General features: G+C 36.2%; 1 protein-coding gene across 1 annotated transcript in view; it reads right to left on the bottom strand.

Moving 5' to 3' along the window:
- Positions 1-4,002: 4,002 nt before the first annotated feature.
- Positions 4,003-19,461, bottom strand: part of LOC139963448 (uncharacterized) — a 74,891-nt gene continuing 59,432 nt past the window's right edge. The window contains exons 7-15 of the mRNA XM_071964215.1: positions 17,681-17,836; positions 15,861-15,969; positions 15,153-15,232; positions 14,509-14,534; positions 13,493-13,554; positions 12,717-12,899; positions 11,868-11,976; positions 11,018-11,205; positions 4,003-9,782 (exon numbers count right to left, since the gene is read on the bottom strand). Of these exons, the coding sequence (XP_071820316.1) occupies positions 9,615-9,782; positions 11,018-11,205; positions 11,868-11,976; positions 12,717-12,899; positions 13,493-13,554; positions 14,509-14,534; positions 15,153-15,232; positions 15,861-15,969; positions 17,681-17,836 (1,081 nt within the window). The 3' untranslated portion in view covers positions 4,003-9,614. The remainder of the gene's footprint in view (positions 9,783-11,017; positions 11,206-11,867; positions 11,977-12,716; positions 12,900-13,492; positions 13,555-14,508; positions 14,535-15,152; positions 15,233-15,860; positions 15,970-17,680; positions 17,837-19,461) is intronic.

Genomic DNA, 19,461 nt, shown 5'->3' with positions numbered 1-19,461 from the left:
TACTCAAACAAATACTTTATCTGCCCCTCGGGCAGACTAAGACCAAAATTTCTTGAACATAAAGTTACTTCAAGTTGCAAAATATAGCATCAGATTGCATCTAAGGACCCTTAATTAATCAAACATTTCTCAGGACACCCCTCCCCTTTGACCCCTCCCCAAGACGGCATTCACAAATAAACATTATGCCCCTCTAACTAAGTGCTGTGCTCCCCCCAAGATTGAAATGTCTGGCGACGCCACTGGAATTAATCCGTGCATATATTAAATTTCATCCCCATATAATCGAATTGATACGTGAATATATTCGAATTAATCCTCATATGTATTCGAGTAAATACGTGTATTTATTCGAATAAAAATGCGGATATATTTGAGCCTTATGATTGGCTTATAATATATATGCACATAATATATTCTAATTAATACGCGTATATATTCAAATTAATATCGGGATATATTATACGGTGTTTGTCCCACATGGCTTGCCATACTCTTACACCTGAATTGCATCCCATAGCAACCATCTAACTTCCAAGGTGGTGAGACCTAGAACATGGTTATATTTAGTCTATATTAATCCGCCCCAGTGTTCTCCCATCTTGCAAACAGCAGCAAGTAAACATCTTTTTTGATATGTTATCAATCTGGTTTTCTGTGGTTTGGATGTTGAAGATGAAAGTAGGCCAACATGTCGTGCAAACATCGGGTCAATTGAGGTTGGACCCCTTAAGGCAGGGGTGGCAACCTTTTTGAATGAATGGGCCAGATATAAGGAGTGAAAAATTGACTGGGCCGCATCTAACCTGCTGTTGATCTTAAAACCTTTGATTCCAAGGACTTTCAAGCAATAGATGTGTGTACTTAATCTGTATTCACAAAAAGATAATGTCAATACAGTACAGTTGATAATTAATGGGGATAACAGGCCTACCTGACAGCATCATTAGATAAGGCTAAGCAGCTAGCTCATTTTTTGTATTGATGTAAAATATAATTTTTTCTTTTTTTCTTGAGACATCTCACAGGCCGCCAAAAAATCCCTGGCAGGCCGCATGTGGCCCACAGGCCGTAGGTTGCCCACCCCAGCCATAAGGCCTGCCAGAAGCCATAGGCGTACGAGGCGGGGGGGCAGGGGGGCAGACTGCCCCCCCAAATTTCCAGAGGACAAGAAATTCGGGCAAAAGTCCTGAAAAATTCGGGCAGCCTAAGAGGAGAAAAAAAAAGATATATATATATATATGTATATATATATATATATATATATATATATATATATATATATATAAATATAATAATCCGAATTTCTAAAACTTCTGCTCTATTCAGCAGAAATCAGTAAGTCGCTTTGCCTTTACAACCATGCCGACATCTTCTCTATAAAACAGTTTCAATTCCTGCTACTCCTTGTCACTTTCGGTGATCATGCACTGAAGAAGAGCTAGTTTTGCTCGAAAGCTCTGCAAAAACCAAACATTGGCTGTTTTACTTCCAATCACTTACCTAATTCAATTATTGTATCTCACTCGAGATCCAGCCTTTCTCTAAATGCAGCATAGTTGTTTAACAGTTTTTCCGTTATTCCTATATATATATATATATATATAAATGAAAATCGTAATGAGTTGGAAAATCAAGAACAGTGAAAAAACTTTCAGCCTCCACCGGGATTCGAACCACGGGCCTCCCGCTCTGTACGCGGACACCCTAACCACTAGGCTATGGACGCTGATTGTATGTCCAGAGGTTCGAAACCGGTAAGGAAGATATATATATATATATTTTTTTTTTAGGCTGCCCGAATTTTTCAGGACTTTTGCCCGAATTTCTTGTCATCTGGAACATAAATATGCAGTAGCTTGCCCGAATCTTTTTCAAATTTTTGCCCCACAATTCCATGATTTTCTTTATTCAGCATCATTATGCCCGAATATTTCCGTGTAACACCACCGTAAGCGTAGTTCATCTGGGCTACCACGCTATTTGCAAGATCAATTTTTTTTCTAACTAGTCAATTGTTTACCTGGACCAAGGGCGCGGCGGAACCGGGGGCACAGGGGCACGTTCCCCCCCCCCAATTTTCCTCAGGTTAAAAATGTGCCTTTTTTCTATATAAAAATTGAGGTGCCTCAAGTTAGCAAGAGGCCAGGGAACCATAATGAACACTCGGGAAGGGCCGTTTCCGGCCATCTGAGGGGTTTGTAAAACCAAAAATTTTTATAGTACGCTCCGCGCCAACCGATGGTGGCGCTCCGCTCAGATAGTCGTGCATACAACTTTGCAAATCCTGGCTAAGCCCGTGACTTTTAATGAATTTCTGTGGGTCAAACTTAAAACTATTTCGAATGGAAAATTTGTTAAGATATTAACACAAAAAAAACAGTCTAATTCGGAAGATTCCTACATTAGCAACTAGCAAGATTTCACCTCATTTTGTCTCAAGAAAAAACTTGTTCCTTGTTTCCCAATTTGCGTATTGGATATTGCAGTGCTAGTATGCATATTTTCCTTTGGGGGGGGGGGGGGGCGTTGATGGAGTGATGTGTATACACAAATAAGATATGACAATAAGAGTTATAAAGGGTACTAAATATAGGGCTGCATCAGTCCAATCGAATTTCTGCAAAGTGCCCTTTGATGTAGGTGCCTCCCAGATTAAAAGTGCTTCCGCCGCCCTTGACCTGGATATCCCCAACATGAGTGTATATAGAAGATACATTTTCTTTTTCATGGATGGTGGGGGGGGGGGGGTGCCTACAAGCTTACAAGTACGGGTTTATCATATTCTCTGTTATATTTTATACTTTTTTGTGAGACAAATTGCAGTCCCACCCGACACAGCGACATTATCCCGCTTACGTGTCGTTGAACAATGTATGTTTTTCTGGAGGTAGCTGAGTACTGTGTTAAAATAATAAATAAGGTAACTAAATAGGAGCTTAAAAAATATACTGTCCCATTTTTCCCCTTCAAAGTGATGTTACAATTTTTTCTTCTTCTAATATACCAAATTTTTGGGGAAGTGTAAATTTCTAAAACGTGAGATTATAAAATAAAGAATGTTTAGATGCAACTTGCAACTTCCTCAGAAGTGCCGTTTCCGGCAATCTGAGAGGCATTGTGTGCCCAAAATTTTCTTGTACGCTACGCGCCAACCGATGGTGGCGCTCCGCTTAGATAGTGTCACGGAAACTTTCGGGCACAAAAAGTTCTGCCCCCCCAAACTGAAATAGCGTAGAAGCAGCGTACAAAAATTGTTTACTTATGAGTAAAGAGGTTTGTTTACAAGTGACGAACATTTCAGGCTCTCATAGCAACAAATCTGCACGGTTATGGAAAATTATTGGTGCCATGAATGGCCAACTTGTCAGCTATCCAGTGATGGGTACCATTTAGCTAGTGAGAACTTCTAATCTAGACTTAGAGACCACATTACTTTTATGATTTAGTGTGTAACTTAAAGGGTGTGAAGACTCGCGCACAAAGAAACGTCTCAAGCCGGTAATCTGACCTAGTTTCGAATGAGGTGTAACAGAAGTGTTAGACACCACCATCGATCCCAGAAAATACAGTCACAAATACCGTCGGTAATTAGACACTTGTGTACAGTCAATACATACAGCTATGGTCAATACCCACAACACAGTGTAGGCTACATAGCAGTGATGGACATCTCAGCAGGTAGTTGTTATGGAACTCCATGATCTCAGGTCGAGATAGAAGATAACAAGGTATCACATTTCATTACTGTCTGCATTTTGTAGCGACAAGAAGAAAACTTCACATGTAAGCAATGGAAAGTTAACTTTTTCAGAGCGTGGCACACGGTTTGGGGCAAGTCTTCAATGCCTTTAATGGTGCTTTTAATAGACAGATGCTTCCACATATTATGCATGTCAAGTAGCATACGCCCATTAATTGCCCCATGAACAAACAAAACAAAAACAGAAGAATGAAATCCAAGAGAGAAAGAAAGACATAAAAATCACACAAAGACAAAGCTGTTGGTTTGCTTTTATTTACAAATTTTCAAACCATTTTGCAAAAACTTGGCCAGCAATGAAGCCCCAAAGTGACAGATTTTCTTTAATAGGAGATGAAGAATTTACAACTGAAATTTCACAGGATGTTTACAATTTTCTATACAACAATATAAAGGATATATGTTATGGCTATACATTAAACAGAGATTCACAAGCCAATTAAATATTTTCTATTATCCAAGTAAAGAACATGGAAATTCTGCAGGGCCAAAAAATTCTTTATAAATGTATTAATATTAACCCTCATCCCCCCCCCCATAAAAGAAAAAAAAAATGTGAGTGAAACCTTCACAATAATCACACACTGAACGGGTATAACACTTAATGCACTTTTGCCCTTTAGTTATCCCGTTATGATTGTTTTTTAAATCTAAAAATGAAAAACATCAATTTTTTTGGTTGTCTTATTCTAAGAGCACCGTTCAGTAGTAACTTGAATAGTAAACGCCATGGAAATTCCTTAATGCAGTTATATGAGGTTCACGTAAAAACATGGCCGGTCAAATGTCTATTATTTATGTAATTAATTAATTGATTTGTTCATTAAAATATTCTTACTGATCATACTTGTATCACTGACCAAATTGATTTTCTTTCTTTGGGAAAGACAAACAAGAATGATTTTTTTTGCAAATTCAGTATCCTTGCCATACACAGTACCTAATTAAGATCTTAAACTCTTTCAACGGCTAAAAAGGAATTGTACTGCAAATTAAGTATCAGTGCAGGTTTTTCTTTCTTTTATCTATATGTTGTCTTTTAACACTCGTTAGAATATTCTGTATCCATAAACGTTTTACGAATCAGATGATTCAAATATGATAACTTGAACCATATTAGTTCCAGTCTTTCTGTATAAAAAGAAAATTTTCCGAACAAAATTCTGAAGAACTATTTCATTAAAATCATGGCCACAGTTTGGCCAAAAGTTTCCCATACTATTTTAAACCTTAATTCAAATTTAAGTACTGAACATTTTGATCTGGTTTAAGGCAGGGATGGGCAAGGAAATTGAAGAAACCGAACCGTGGATTGGTATGTAGTTAAGGGAGGAGAAACATATGACTCTCATCTGCCAATAACAATACGATAAAGTTTGATGTTTATTTTAAATAAACTGTGAGCTACACTCTTCTGGGAAATTACAGAGATAAATATAAATAATTTAAATTACCCAAATTACCTATCTAATTAATTGTAATTTAAAATTTACTTAGTGCCAAACTTGTCAACATAGAATATTTTTGCATCTTTTCGCTATAAAGGCATACAAGGAAATATTATGGAATGTGTCCTACGTGGAAAAAAACAAAAAATTAAGTACCTATAAAGAAAAATAAAATAAATAAACAAGGAAAAACAAAACATGATTATATGGTCCCATGAAAAAAACTAGTTACATCAAATCATTTTATTTGATAAAAGGTAAAAACGTTTAAAAACCATGCTTACTTGTTTGTTACAATTCTCACTGCAGTTACACTACTGCTGCTGAAGAGGCTATGGAGGTGTATGGTAACTTACTTATGGTAACTTACGTAACTTCTTGCTAAACATAAGTAGCTGCACTTACAGACACCAGTAACTGCGAGTAAGTCAAATCGAAACCACTTTTTCAAAAGTATTTTTAATCCACCCAGCCCAAATGAAAATGGCTAAACTTTATATGTCATCAATTTAAAATTATTTCACCCATTTACTGGAATTATACTGTTAAATCTAACGCAGATGTGAAGTTAAGGAAACTTTTCCTTCCTTATGACTTTTTTGACTCAAGTTGACCTTTACAAGTATGAATCTATCTCAGTCTGATGGAATCTGATCAAAGTAACAGTGAAATCACTTAGTTGAAGGACAAAACTAAACCAGAAATATAAAAAAAGCAGAGGTCCTTATCACCTTTAAGTGAACACTTGTTCTCTTGAGAATGGCAAAGTTACCGTATACCATTCTACATGACGAGTTTTCACTGACGATTAAAATTTACTGACAGGTTTTTCATTCACAAGAAGACTCCAATAGCTGTCCTTTCCAATTGATGTCATAGAATTTGTTTTCAAACAAGCATTTCTTACAAACATTATTACAAAGAACAAACACAACATTGAAATTCAATTGCTTTGTATATCTGGTGAGTAACAAGAGACGCTGGTCAATGGGCTTGAATGTACCCGGTGGTCATCCTCTGCAAGATGACCGACTCAATAATTTCTAATTTCTTCTCAATAACAAGCTTTCTTAAATCCATTACATTCCAGAACGTGAAAGAAACTACAAAAGAAGAAACCCATAGTTCCAGGCCCGGGCATAAAAAAATAAAATTAGGTAAAAACAAGAACTATTAATACAGAACATTCAGGATTTATAAAAAATAAAATAGAGATTGTTTTTATAACATTTAGATAAAAAGAAGATGGAGGAATGATATTCGATATGCTGCTAATTGAACATGTGACATCTTGACCAGTCGTCCGCTGTAGCGACATGGTGCTGGATACACGACTACTGTACTACATACACACAAACCACAAAACCAATGCCATGTCCACATGCACCCACTTTATTTTACTTTGTTCTAAAGATGGAGATTTTTCAGAGATGGCATTTCAAAGATGGTGTTTTCATCATTTTAGGGGGTCATTAGGAGGAAATCTGGCTCCGTCAGATGTAAATGCTAAGGAATCGTACAAGAAGTGGAGATGAATGGCTGGACAATCATATTGGAATAAGCTCAATTGATTGCATTAACCCAAACTATTTCTGATCATGCAAAAAAGCACAGAAAAGGTTGGATTTCATTTTGGGTCATAAGTCGTGTACCTAGCACCAAGGTGCTTGTAACAAATCTGTAATATTCCACCAAGCTAATAAGTTAAAATAGTAACGATACAAAGACACAAATTAAAATAAGTTATGAAAATATGACCTACTGAACAATCTAACCGTGATATGTAAAGGACACTTTAGGAAAGCGTCTCACATACTACAGATCAGTGCAAACAATGGGGGTGGGGGGGGGTGGGGAAATATGAAAATGAAATCTACTGTGTGTAAAATAAATCTTAGTTTATAAAAATTGTCTTGCAATAAATTTGGCTGAACTTCTCAAATATTCTTTAGATTATTCTTGAGACAAGTTAATGTGACCATAACAGTATATCTTTATAACAAATCCTGTTGGGTTGACTATAAACCTTAAAAACTATAACCTACCAATTTGAACAAATCTAGAGAAACAAAGTAAAACATGCTAATTCCTTTGACTACAAACAGACTAATAGATACACAGACAGACAGGGCATTTGTGACCCTTTGATTATAAACCCAATTAACCCAATTATCAGAATATCATTTTATCTTTGTTCCTTACTACCCATAACCAGCTATAATTTTCTACTAAGTTAGAAATTGCTGAACGTGCTATTGTGATGAAAACAGAAAACTGACCTGACAAATTGTAAAGAAATCATTTATGGGCAAGAAATGAAAGGTTCTTAGAACCAGATTGGAGTAAGTTACCTGCAGGTGGCCAGGCCTATGCTCTACAAAAGCTGAGATATCACGCAATATTTTGGGCTGATCACTATTACATATGCCATTATTAACATAACATCATCTTAACAAGTTAATTGTGTGTACAACAGGTGTCACTTACAAAGGAGTCATACAAATGTGACAAAACAGACTACATGACATCATCGACGAGAATATTTATTTTGTGCTCCCATATTTATTTTTTAGGGATTTACGAATCTGATGGAATTTAAGAAACCAACGTAAATAAAAACGGGATAAAATGTGGCAGCATTCTGTATCCTTGTTTTCTTTGGGGAAGGGGACTTGGAGGGAGGGGGAGGTTGGGGAGAGGGGGTGGATAACATTTAATTTGAGCAAACAACTTAGACGCTTATAATATCAATGTTACATGAGCAGTGTTCATTGTCTTCAAACTTTGTGTATTGGAAAATATGTCCTCCAATGGGAAATATGTCCTCTATTGGACAATACTTCCTCTAAATAATATTTCCTCTAAATTATATATACTAAAATAAATAATATTTCTTCTGAAACTGGACCAATGAGCAACATTCACATTGATGCATATTGACAAACTCTAGTTCTGTCTCTTTAGTTCAATCTCTAGTTCTAGACAATCTCTACAGAGTAAAGAAATTTAATACTAGACTAGACTGTCGAGTTTTTTAATTGCGATACTAACTACATTTTCCCTGGTGTTCAATACACACCTCCCTCCCTGAGGGGGTGTGGTTTTAACCAACAGGAAACTACAGATATAAAATATTCATTGCACATGTATTGAATACAAATCTGTGTTGTAACTCCTTCTGACACTTTTACTTAAGATATGGACCTCAAGGCCAGTTTACAACACCTTGCCTCCCAACTCTGATACTCCTGCCATTCCATCTCTGACCCTCCCACCACCTCACCCCCCTCCCCCTCCCAGATGGTCTCATATCCCCTACAACTGGGATTACACGTCAATTTTCAACCAATAGTAATCTTGACTGGGAAATGAGGAAAAAAATAAGAGACATTTGAAGTACAGAATCAGAGTTGAGGATTTATAAGATCTAATTCTGGATCTTAACTCTTTCTCCTTGGAATCGATAAAGCTATTTCTGTTTTTTTATTTGTCTCCTAGGAGTCCACGTTAGACTTATACCTCACCAATACCTCACCAAACAAACAATTGGCTGAAAACTTGTCATAATCAGTTATGTCATTCCTGGATAAATTTTGAAAGATCGATTTTTTTAACGATTTTGATTGAGCATTTTAAAACTTGGCACAAAACTTTGGTAAGAAAAGTAAAATATCAAACATTAATAAGCCATGTGATTGTCCACACTACACCAAACCAACTGTACAAGCTTCTTGACACTAAGGAAGGCCAAAAAAGAAAGAAAAAAGATCTAAATTGTAAAAATCCACCAGTAATAAAAACCTTCCAAACCAATATGCCAATAATATTAAAGCACAATTGGGTACTTCACCAGGCAATGACTTAAACTTTCTTATGAAATCATCGTAAATAAAATGGTACAGAGACCGACCCCACAAGTTTGACATTCCATCTCTCGCTTGCCCATTATTTAAAGCCACAAGGTTTTATACAAGTCTTTAAAAAGAAATTTCAGTTCTTGTTTTGGACATTTTAAAGGTGATATGCTCTGTATCTGCAGAAGTATCCCAGTAAAACATGGCAAGAAAAGTTCTGGAGAAAATTGATCCATTCCACACATCTCACAGAAGGGTAAAAAATAAAAGCGTACACTCTGGGAAGATTACTGGTACTTTGTTGTTGTTGTTTCGTTCCAGTTACAATGAACAATTTAACTTCCTGGTTTTATGTACACAAATAAATGCAATTTAGAAAACAATGTGGGGTTAAAAAAGCATCAATTTTGAAGGTAAGAAGAAAACTAAAGAGAGAGAGAGAAGGGGTATCTCATGGCTTAATTTCACACTTAACTTTGTTTCATAACAAGCTTCCTCAGCAAACATAAAAGACCTATGATGCATTGCCGGCTAATTCCCCCCCGTAGCTTAACTCTCTCTAGTCTTCGTGGGGCGTTCCCACGGTGCGTCGGTTCTCTGCTCTTCGATCCTTCTTGATTGGATGCGTTGAATAAGGCCAAAGAAATCCTCGTCGGGTACGGTGGGGGCTGGACGCTCAGATGGAAAGCTGCTACGTTGATCTTCCATTCTGGTTCCCTGCGTGTCAAGGACGGATATAAAAAAAAAATAGGTGTATTGATAAGGAGACACAAGAATCTCTCTCCAAACAATACTAAACAACACTACCAATACTAACAATACTAATATTATAACAATACTAACAATACTAACTAACAATAACAAACAATACTAACTAACAATAACAAACAATAACTAACAATACTAACAATATTAAAACACAATGCACTTCTGTTTAACACTCTTCATTCCAGGACTAGTTTCTTATCATTTGGAAGCCCCAAATTGAGCTTATTTGTAACTCTCTGTCAAAGATGACTGTTACAGGCTTACTATACCAGTGCCAGTGTTTTAGAGGTTAGCAGTTTAACCGGTTTGGTTTAGAATGTACCAGTCTTGACGACTGAGGTCAAAACAGATACTCTCGTTGGCGACAATATTGTTACGAAAAACTGCTAGTGTGCTGCTTAAAGGTCATGACATATGCTTACAAATATTTTGGAGTACTTTCCTTTTCAGAAACATTCTAAACCTTTTAGCTGAAGAGTAAACATTGTCCAACTGTCCCATACACCCCTCCCCCACCTCCCCCCCCCCCCGCCTAACTGTATATATGACTGTTTGCAAGCTATTTCATAACAACACATATTTGGGCAACCATATTAGCTGACAGTACCATACTTTTCCTTTGGAAACACATATTTGCACAAAGGGAATTTTGCTACCATTTGCATGAAACAAAGTATTACTTACTTTTTAATTATAAAACCATTGGATTGCTGGGAAATGCATTATAAAGAAGGGGTTGTACAACTTGTCAAGAAATGTGACCAGATGCTTTTTAATTTCTGAGAATCAACACAGCCCATCAAAATATGACCAAGCCCAAGTCTTCAAAATAACCATGAAGAATTAGTCAAACTGGTTCCCCATCTTAGATTTACTTTATCCCCATGAATAAATGCCAACACACTTGTAATGAATAATTCTGTCACTAACACACCTTTTCCTTTGTAGTATTTATGACCACATGACAAAAAAAGAAAAGTTATTGACATCACTTCTTTATTATTCTCTGAAATGATTACATGGCCCTGGTAAAGCTAATCAACTCGCATTAATAATAATAATAATTAATAATAATTATTATTAATATTATTGAATTTAAACCCTGAATACTAACAAACAACTACCAAAATTTTAAATAAATGTAGAAAGATAAAGATTAAAGATATGGTTAAAGTCCCTCGTACCTGGCATCTCATTAGCATCTCAAAGAAGTCATCATCTGGGACAGCACCGTCACCAGAGGCGAGTAACTTATCCACCACCTCTCGGTGACCCCTCAGCCCCGGTAGAAGCTCAACGCTGGCTCTTTGTTCGTTCAGACGGCTGCTCTGCAGTTTGGCTATTTCATCCAGGAGATCCTCTTTATTAGCTTCTGTTTGAAAATGATGAGGAAAATTGTTTAAAAATTCAAAAGGGGGGGAGGGGGAGGGGGAGGGAGAAAGAGACATAAAAACAACAACCTGGAATCTGTACTGTATTCTTATATCTACTTTAAAGTGTCTTAAAGTATCTTAACAGGATCTTCAATCCCTTCATCCTTCATCCCTAGCTTATATCACATACCATCATCATCTCCTTAGTTGTGAGTGTGGACTAAGGACAAGTCTGTTTTACATCACATCCCTAGCTTATATCACATACCATCATCATCTCCTTAGTTGTGAGTGTAGACCAAAGATCAGTCTGTTTTACATCACATCCCTAGCTTATATCACATACCATCATCATTATCTCCTTAATTGTGAGTGTGGACTAAGGATAAGTCTGTTTTACATCACATCCCTAACTTATATCACATACAATCATCATCTCCTTAGTTGTGAGTGTAGACTAAGGACAAGTCTGTTTTACATCACATCCCTAGCTTATATCACATACCATCATCATCTCCTTAGTTGTGAGTGTAGACTAAGGACAAGTCTGTTTTACATCACATCCCTAACTTATATCACATACAATCATCATCTCCTTAGTTGTGAGTGTAGACTAAGGACAAGTCTGTTTTACATCACATCCCTAGCTTATATCACATACCATCATCATCTTCACCAAATGAGAACCTCTGTTCGTTAATCCTCTTCCCCTGAAATCGACTTAAAGCATCGAAGAAATTATCATCCTTAAAGAGTTCACTCTCCTCGGTCTGTGGATGATGATAAAAAGACAAATTAGCTTTGAAGAAATAAACAGCAGGCTGGCAGACAGAACAGTTTTCATCAGGATATTTTAAGACAGGGATCTTATCATTGACTGATTAATTTTGTAGTGAAAGATGAACAATTGAATACCTCAACACATAACCCTGTGGCTGCCTCCCAACCACCCCCCCCCCCCTCCTCCCTCAGTCCCATATCAACACCACCGACCATTGTTTTGCCTTCTAACACACTCCTCCTCTTCATGTCCAAACCTGTATTAGAACCCCTGGCTTCCTTATAAATCAGTAGATGATATCTTTATATATTTGATCTGGGGGGGGGGCATTGTGGTCAAGTGGTTAAGGCAGTGGACTGGTGATCTAAGGATTACAGGTTCGAGCCCTGGCCAAATCATTGCGTTGTGTCCTTGGGCAAGGTGCTTTATCACCATTGCCTCTCTTCACCCAGGTGTATAAATGGGGACTTGGGAGGTAACTTGTAAATATAGTTGCGTGCGCCGGTTTGTGGCTGCACCCTATGGGAAGTCCCCCAGGGGACACATGGTTGTGATGCACTGTGGTGCCCCAGGAGAGATTGATTGAATTGCGCACACTTTGGTGTGTAGGTGTGACAAGTTACCAATGACCAAGGCTAAGTACAGCGCTGCGAGACTTTATTGTAAGTTGCGCTATATAAGAACTGAAAATTATTATAATTATTATCAACTAGTAGTGGGGGGGGGTACCTCAGATATTTTGACCCCATTAGGATCTGCTTTGGTAGAGTTTGTAGAGTTGCCACTGCTCCCGCTGCCCGAGGAGGTGTCCGACCCCTTCCTGGCCAGTTTCTCTTTGGACGTGGTCTTCTTTTTACCCTTGTTAATCTGTTTGGGCTTGGCAGCGATCGGCTGCAGGGTGCTTCCATTTTGCTGAAGATAAAACAACAGATACAGCGATATGATATGATTTGATATTATTTATGGATGGAAGCTCAGTCTGTATCTTCTCATTATTGTAGATAACACAAAACACTGAAATAAATACACTTCACTGGGACTTAACAGAGGAGCAAACCCCAACCATCATCAACTATATAACAACAACCAAATACACTTAACCAGATACACTTAACTGGGTTAACCGGGACACCCCCTCCCCCACCCACACAAACAGTTTACCAAATTCTTCTTCCTTGTAAGAGATAACATGATTAAAAATGTATTATTGAAAATGTATTATTAAATTTATTATTAAAAATTATTATTAAAAGTATTATTAAAAATTATTAAAAATGTATTACTAAAAATTGTATGATAGGGGGCTGCCATATTGTCAACGAGTGATGTCATAGTGTTCCTAGGAGAGGTAACCAATCAGTTCCTATTTGAACATTAAATTATTCCCTGTACACACATTCTGCCAAACTTGCATAGGGTAAGAGGGGTTGGGGGGGGGCGTTGGGGGGGTAAAACCCGAACATACAATGTTCATGTGTTACATTTATGACATAACAACTGCTCACCTTGTCGGGAGTAATGGACATAAATTCCAGGTTCTCCATGCTTTTTCTTCTCGTACGAGCATCTATGGACGTGAAAAAGGGAAAGAAGAGTCACATAGGAAACACCGTTTTCGTTTTTTCTCTTTTTCACAATTTTTATACCAAAATACAATTTCTAAACTACAATATTTCAATATTCAGTGCAATATTCAATAATACAATATTTCAAATACAATGTTTCTAAAATACAATTTTCAACTGAGTACACTAAGATACCCCCCACCTTGATTTTTTTTTGTTTTAACCCAATGAAGGTTACTAACTGATTAATTTGATTTGATCCACAACACTTTTTGCAACTAGACATATTTTTGCCATATTAATATTAATCCTGTAACAAACAAATGGGAAAACTTCAAGGTTTTTAAAAAAAATCTTATACATGATTTGGGTATGGGTTTTGTAGTATTAATATCAAATGGTTTTGAAAAATTTATAAGAATCTACTCAAAAGGCTTGCTTTTAGCACAAACTCCAAATCTTGCAACGATCTGGTTAATATCTGACCATCAATTACAAATGGAATGATTGATCCGAAGATGGAGATGTTTTGAAATAATTTTCAAATTAATAGAGTGACATTCTTCATTCAGTGCAATGCTTGGGAGTTGGCAGCAAAATTGTTGTCACTTGTTTGTTTGGTGAGAGGGATGGGTGTTGGTGGTGGGGGGCATGGGGAGAATAAGGACTTAAAAATTCAGAGATCCTATTTACATTTCATCAACATTTTAAACTAAGATTGGATAAACTTGTATTATACAGTTAGGAAGTGATTGAGATGGTCAGACATTGCTCTGTTTTTAGATATATTTTCTGACATAAACAATGTCATGAAAACCTCTTCTTGGAAACTTAAACGTTATCCTGTTATATTTATTATTCATATTAAATGTTATCTCTTGACGGTAAAACAAACTTTATCAGAAGAAGCTATTTGCTCAGTTAAGTAAAAAGAAAAGATGAATAATTTTTCATACCTTTTCCATGTCTTTCTTCTTCTTGTCTAAAAACAGAAACCCAAAGTTCAGAGTTAAAAATTTAAAACCATGACAAAAATGACAAAAAATGTTGACAAAATGACAAAAACCATGACAAATATTATTAACGAAATTGACATACATTTGTCGCACGGCTAAAGATTAATGGGGGTATCAGATTATTGGCCAGAATGACACGAAAATTGACAACAGGAATTAAAATACAGCTTTCAAGCAGAATGTTCACCCTCATGGAGCACACATCTTGTTTGTTATTCAATTCAATTCAAATTTACTTCTCATATCATCATACAGAAGAAAACATAACAAAACAGTACAGTACAGAAAAATGGCATGATATGAAGGGCACTATAGAGAACAGAAATACTGAATAACAAAGCTAGTGACCATAATGCATATATGCTAGTTTATTATATTGCTCATGCAGGTTACCAGACCTTGCCAAGATGAAAGTGTGAAAAAGTAAACTGTTCCATTTTTGAAGGGAATGCACTCTTATACAGTTTGTCAGACATCCCTAAAAATAATTTCGAATTTTTTTATTTTGACCTGCAGGGACCTGCCAAATTTTATTCTCATTCTCAATAAATGTTTTAGAGCCAAGTTGAACTGCACCAACTTACCCTCGTTTGCTAAGTCCCAGTACCGTCTTAAGATCCACTAGATTCATCTGTGCAGTAACCTCTCCAGTTCTGTCTCCCACCTGGCATATCAAGAGAAAATTAAAACCACACATTACAATAATTTCAGACAGCCTAAAACGTTTTAAATCGTTTTCTTTTTTCTGTATAAAGAAGGGACGGAATGATTAGTTAAAAGCAGAATTTTGAGTGTGAAATTTACATTTCAAGAGTGAGAAGATAGAACTATGCCATATCAACTGAACTATTCAGGCTTTAATTGGTGTTGGGATCCCAAACAGCCAACCGACTCTTTTGAGCTATGGATGCCAGTCAGAAACAGAGCACATCAAACACAGAAAACTGATTATGGAAAACTAGCAATAAATCTTTTGAGCAAAGAAATTAGAGAATAATTTAAACATTGGCCAAATATAAGCAGTTCTGAATCTGATTTGTTTAATCATTTGGACCAATGAATATTCATAGCCATTTCTTTGCTTTAAAAAAAAAAAAAAAATTGGGGGTGAATTTGGTGAATTTGAACAAAATTGTGTCAAAATAGAGGTTCAATACTAAAAGTATACAATCAAAACACAACTCCCCCTCCATTCTCCACCCAGAACAACAACAAATACCAAACAAAATGGCAAAATTTGCATTGGAGATAGTGAACTGTGAATCTCTCTCCTAGCCCAGTGTCTGGCTTACCTCTCTTGATATCTGGAAGTGTGATGTTGCATATTGCAGGGCCTTTTCATGGTTTCCAAGCGCAGTATGTGCATTACCCAGACTCCAACATGCTCTACCCTCACCGACTCTGAAAAAGTAAAACGAACAACGTCACAAATGCATCTTATATATATATATACGTTTTCATATGATATAACATTTTAAAAAGGTGTAAAAACTCGGTCAGCTTGAAAACAAAGCATTACAATGAGGCTTTTAAAGACACCCCCCTCAAAGAGAAAGTGCAATACAATATTTGATTACAATATTTTTTTTAAAGAAACTGTAAACCATAAAGCTGTTTCGAAATACAGGAACTAAAAAAAAGAAGCTTGTAATAGAATACGACCATAACAAAAAAACAATTTGCTTTTAGTACATAATAGAGATGTTACACAGTGAGTGAATGGTAACAAGATCCTACAAAACTGTAGAACACTTTGCAGGGTATAAGTTTACAGAAACATAGAATAACATCATGATGATGATGAATGTTTAAACATTGTGATTCATGTCTATTCTGCAGGCCTGATAATGTAGGATATTTTTAGGCTAAATGCCAGGGGATTTTGCCATTTTGCAATAGATAAAAAAAATGGCATATATTTGCATTATTCTACCAGTAAGCATTAAGACCATCAACACATGATAAGGAGGGTAACAATTGGCAATTATATAACTTGCATGATTTCAGTACCTAACATAAACTGCGTATGACTGCTTATTATCAGCTAAACCTATTGGGCTGCTCCTGTAAGCTAGTACAGTTAAACTGATGTGTGTTGTAAGTCAGGAACATGCCAGTGGGAACGTGATTTTAGCCAACAGATTGTGTTTAAGCACTTGCAATTTTTAGCAAGTGGTTAAAATGGGGGGGGGGGGGGGGTTGGTGTGGGTTGGTCGCTATTATACTGAAGCGAATTGCGAATTAATTTGTTTTAATAGGATAAAACTCTAAGCATCATCAAACTTAATAATGGCTTCAGAGAGGTGTTAGGATTTTAGTACAACTTTGCTGCATGAGCAATAACTCAACATTATTACTATTATTATACACAGCATCTAAGAATTATCATATCAAGAACCATTGTAATTCTCCATGAAATATTGAATAAGAAGAAAATCCAACTGCCACGCCACGCAGTCTATTAGCCAGAGTAGTTAAACTGCAAAGGCAGATACATTATTTCAATATCTAGACAAATGTCTGTGTTAATAACAGTTTGTAAATGGATTTACCCTGAATTAAATATGAATGTGTCTGGGACAAAATTATCAAATTTCTAAAGGAATTACTGATTATTCAAGAAAGTTGACTTCCGCAGAAATTTTTTTAAAGAGTTGGTTTAGTTGGATGTATCGTGATCTTATTTTGAAGTTATATCACAAAGGTTTGGTAAACTTTCCTGAAACTTGTTAACCAAAAAAAAAAAAAAAACTCTCAAACAGCTGCAGTAAATTACAGTAAATTTTTTTTTTTTTTTTACTGTGAAAATTAGAAAACTAGTCTATTATCATCAAAACTTTTGCAAATCATGAAAAGCAGTTTGTACTTTTCCTTTTTCCTTAAAACATAACCAATATAAGTTCCACTTGAAAGGTACAATGTAGAATTAACATTTCAATTACTGTACTCGTCTAGCCTTTGCTTACATGTATCAATGGTCCAAGTGACATGAGACATGACTAACCGTACCATGTTGCCATTATTAAATTATTGATATCTTATCTGCAAATTATTATCAATAAAATGATGAAATACTGTCACATCTTGTTAAACCACGGGTGAAGATTCTCACCTGTCTTGAAGCTGCTGGGCGATCTTTAAATGTCGTAGGTGATAGTCTACAGCGGCCTCGTATTCCCTCATGAGAGTGAACGTATTGCCTAAACTGTAACATGCCTGTGCTTCCATGGCAACATCTCTCAACTGCCTAGCAACGTCGAGGGTCTTCCTGAAAATCAAATGATGAAAGCAGGGAATTAAAATTCATCGTCAAATCGGAGATCAGATTTATTTTACTGACAGATATAATCAACAAAAACCAAACTTTGAGGAACCAGGCAGAAAGAAAGTTAGAGATGCTGTGGACATCTGGTAGCGTTTTGGTTTTTTTTAAAAATCTTTTTCTTCAACTGAACACTAGCCATATACCTTCACCAAGATCATATGTGAAAATGAAATAAAAATAAATTGAAATGAATGAATGAAAAGGTTCTGAATTTTGTCTCCCATAAAAATACTGTGGTTCCTGTTTACACAAAGAAAACTGCTATACATATTGGCACTTGTAATTTTAAGCAATTTCAACTTTTTGCACAGCATTTTTTGCAAATGACAAGTTACTCTCTGCGATTGATGATTTCGGGTCACTCTCTTTAGTAACATACGTATCGATTTTCTTCTGCTATTTATGTTACAGAAAACAAATATTGCCAAATGAAAAGAATGGAAGGTGTTTCAAAGATTACTTTAACATGTTTTGGATGTTTTATGATACAACAGTTCTCAGCCTCTGTATTAAAGTACTTCAAACAATGCAAGTATTTTTATTTTATTTTCTCCTTTCAAACAATGTAAGAGGGTGATATTTCCTTTAATACTATTCTTTGTTCTCTTCTTTTTACTTTTCCGTCTAAAAATTCCCATTTCTAATAATTCTCACCCCTGATACTTTAGTGAACAATTGGTCTTTCACTTTTTAGCAAAATGTTATGAAAAAATGATCTAGTTGCTGCACAAATGCAACAGTAGTTTTTATAGACAGAACCATAATATTGTGAGCATTGTTATGAGATTCATAATTCATAAACCTCAAAATACTCCAAAAATTGTCAGCATTAAATGAATCCCCCTACTTTGTTATTAACTAGCAATATTTTCTGTGACAGTAACAGTGCTACCTGTGACTCTTCTTCTGCAATTGTTTGCTATTTTGTAAGATATTCTCCCTCAACCGTCCATATACATTTCGCAAGTGTTACCTTCCTCCCTTGACTAAAATTTCTTTTGTTGTTTAATTCTCTCACCACACAAACTCAATCAAGTGTAGTTTAAGGGACCTGCCAATCACACCATTACTACCTCAAATTGACATCACCACCCTGGCAACACTTTCAAACTTATCAAAACCGCCTCCATCTTATCTCAAGTACCAAAAAAAAAAAAAACACTTTGAAATTGGCAGCACCCTACCTCAACTACGTACTTCATTTCCCCTGATAAATGCTCCCAATTTTATAGCTTGAATTTCTGCAATTTTGAATTCTTCAGATTCAATTTTGTAATGGATAAGACCGATATCTGATGTCAAAATAAAGACTCCCTGTTGACCTAAGAGTGATTAATGACCGTATTCCAGTGAAGAGCGGAAGTGTTCGAGTGTTTATTTGTGCTGCTGCCTTCAGACGTCATTCTCAGTCACCGGCCGAGAAAATATTTGGATTAAATATCTGGGATAAATCACTCTCAATTAACACATGCTTACTCAAAGGAGAGTAACATAACTAATCATATGAAACGGCAGAGATGAAAAGTAGGACGAGGAATGGAGGGAGGGGAAGGGGGGGACTGTCTTAG

This window comes from Apostichopus japonicus, chromosome 22, assembly GCF_037975245.1.
Source record: "Apostichopus japonicus isolate 1M-3 chromosome 22, ASM3797524v1, whole genome shotgun sequence".
Classification (NCBI taxonomy): Eukaryota; Metazoa; Echinodermata; class Holothuroidea; order Aspidochirotida; family Stichopodidae; genus Apostichopus; species Apostichopus japonicus.
Note: the sequence above shows the minus strand (reverse complement) of the source record. Positions and strands in the feature narration are given on the sequence as shown.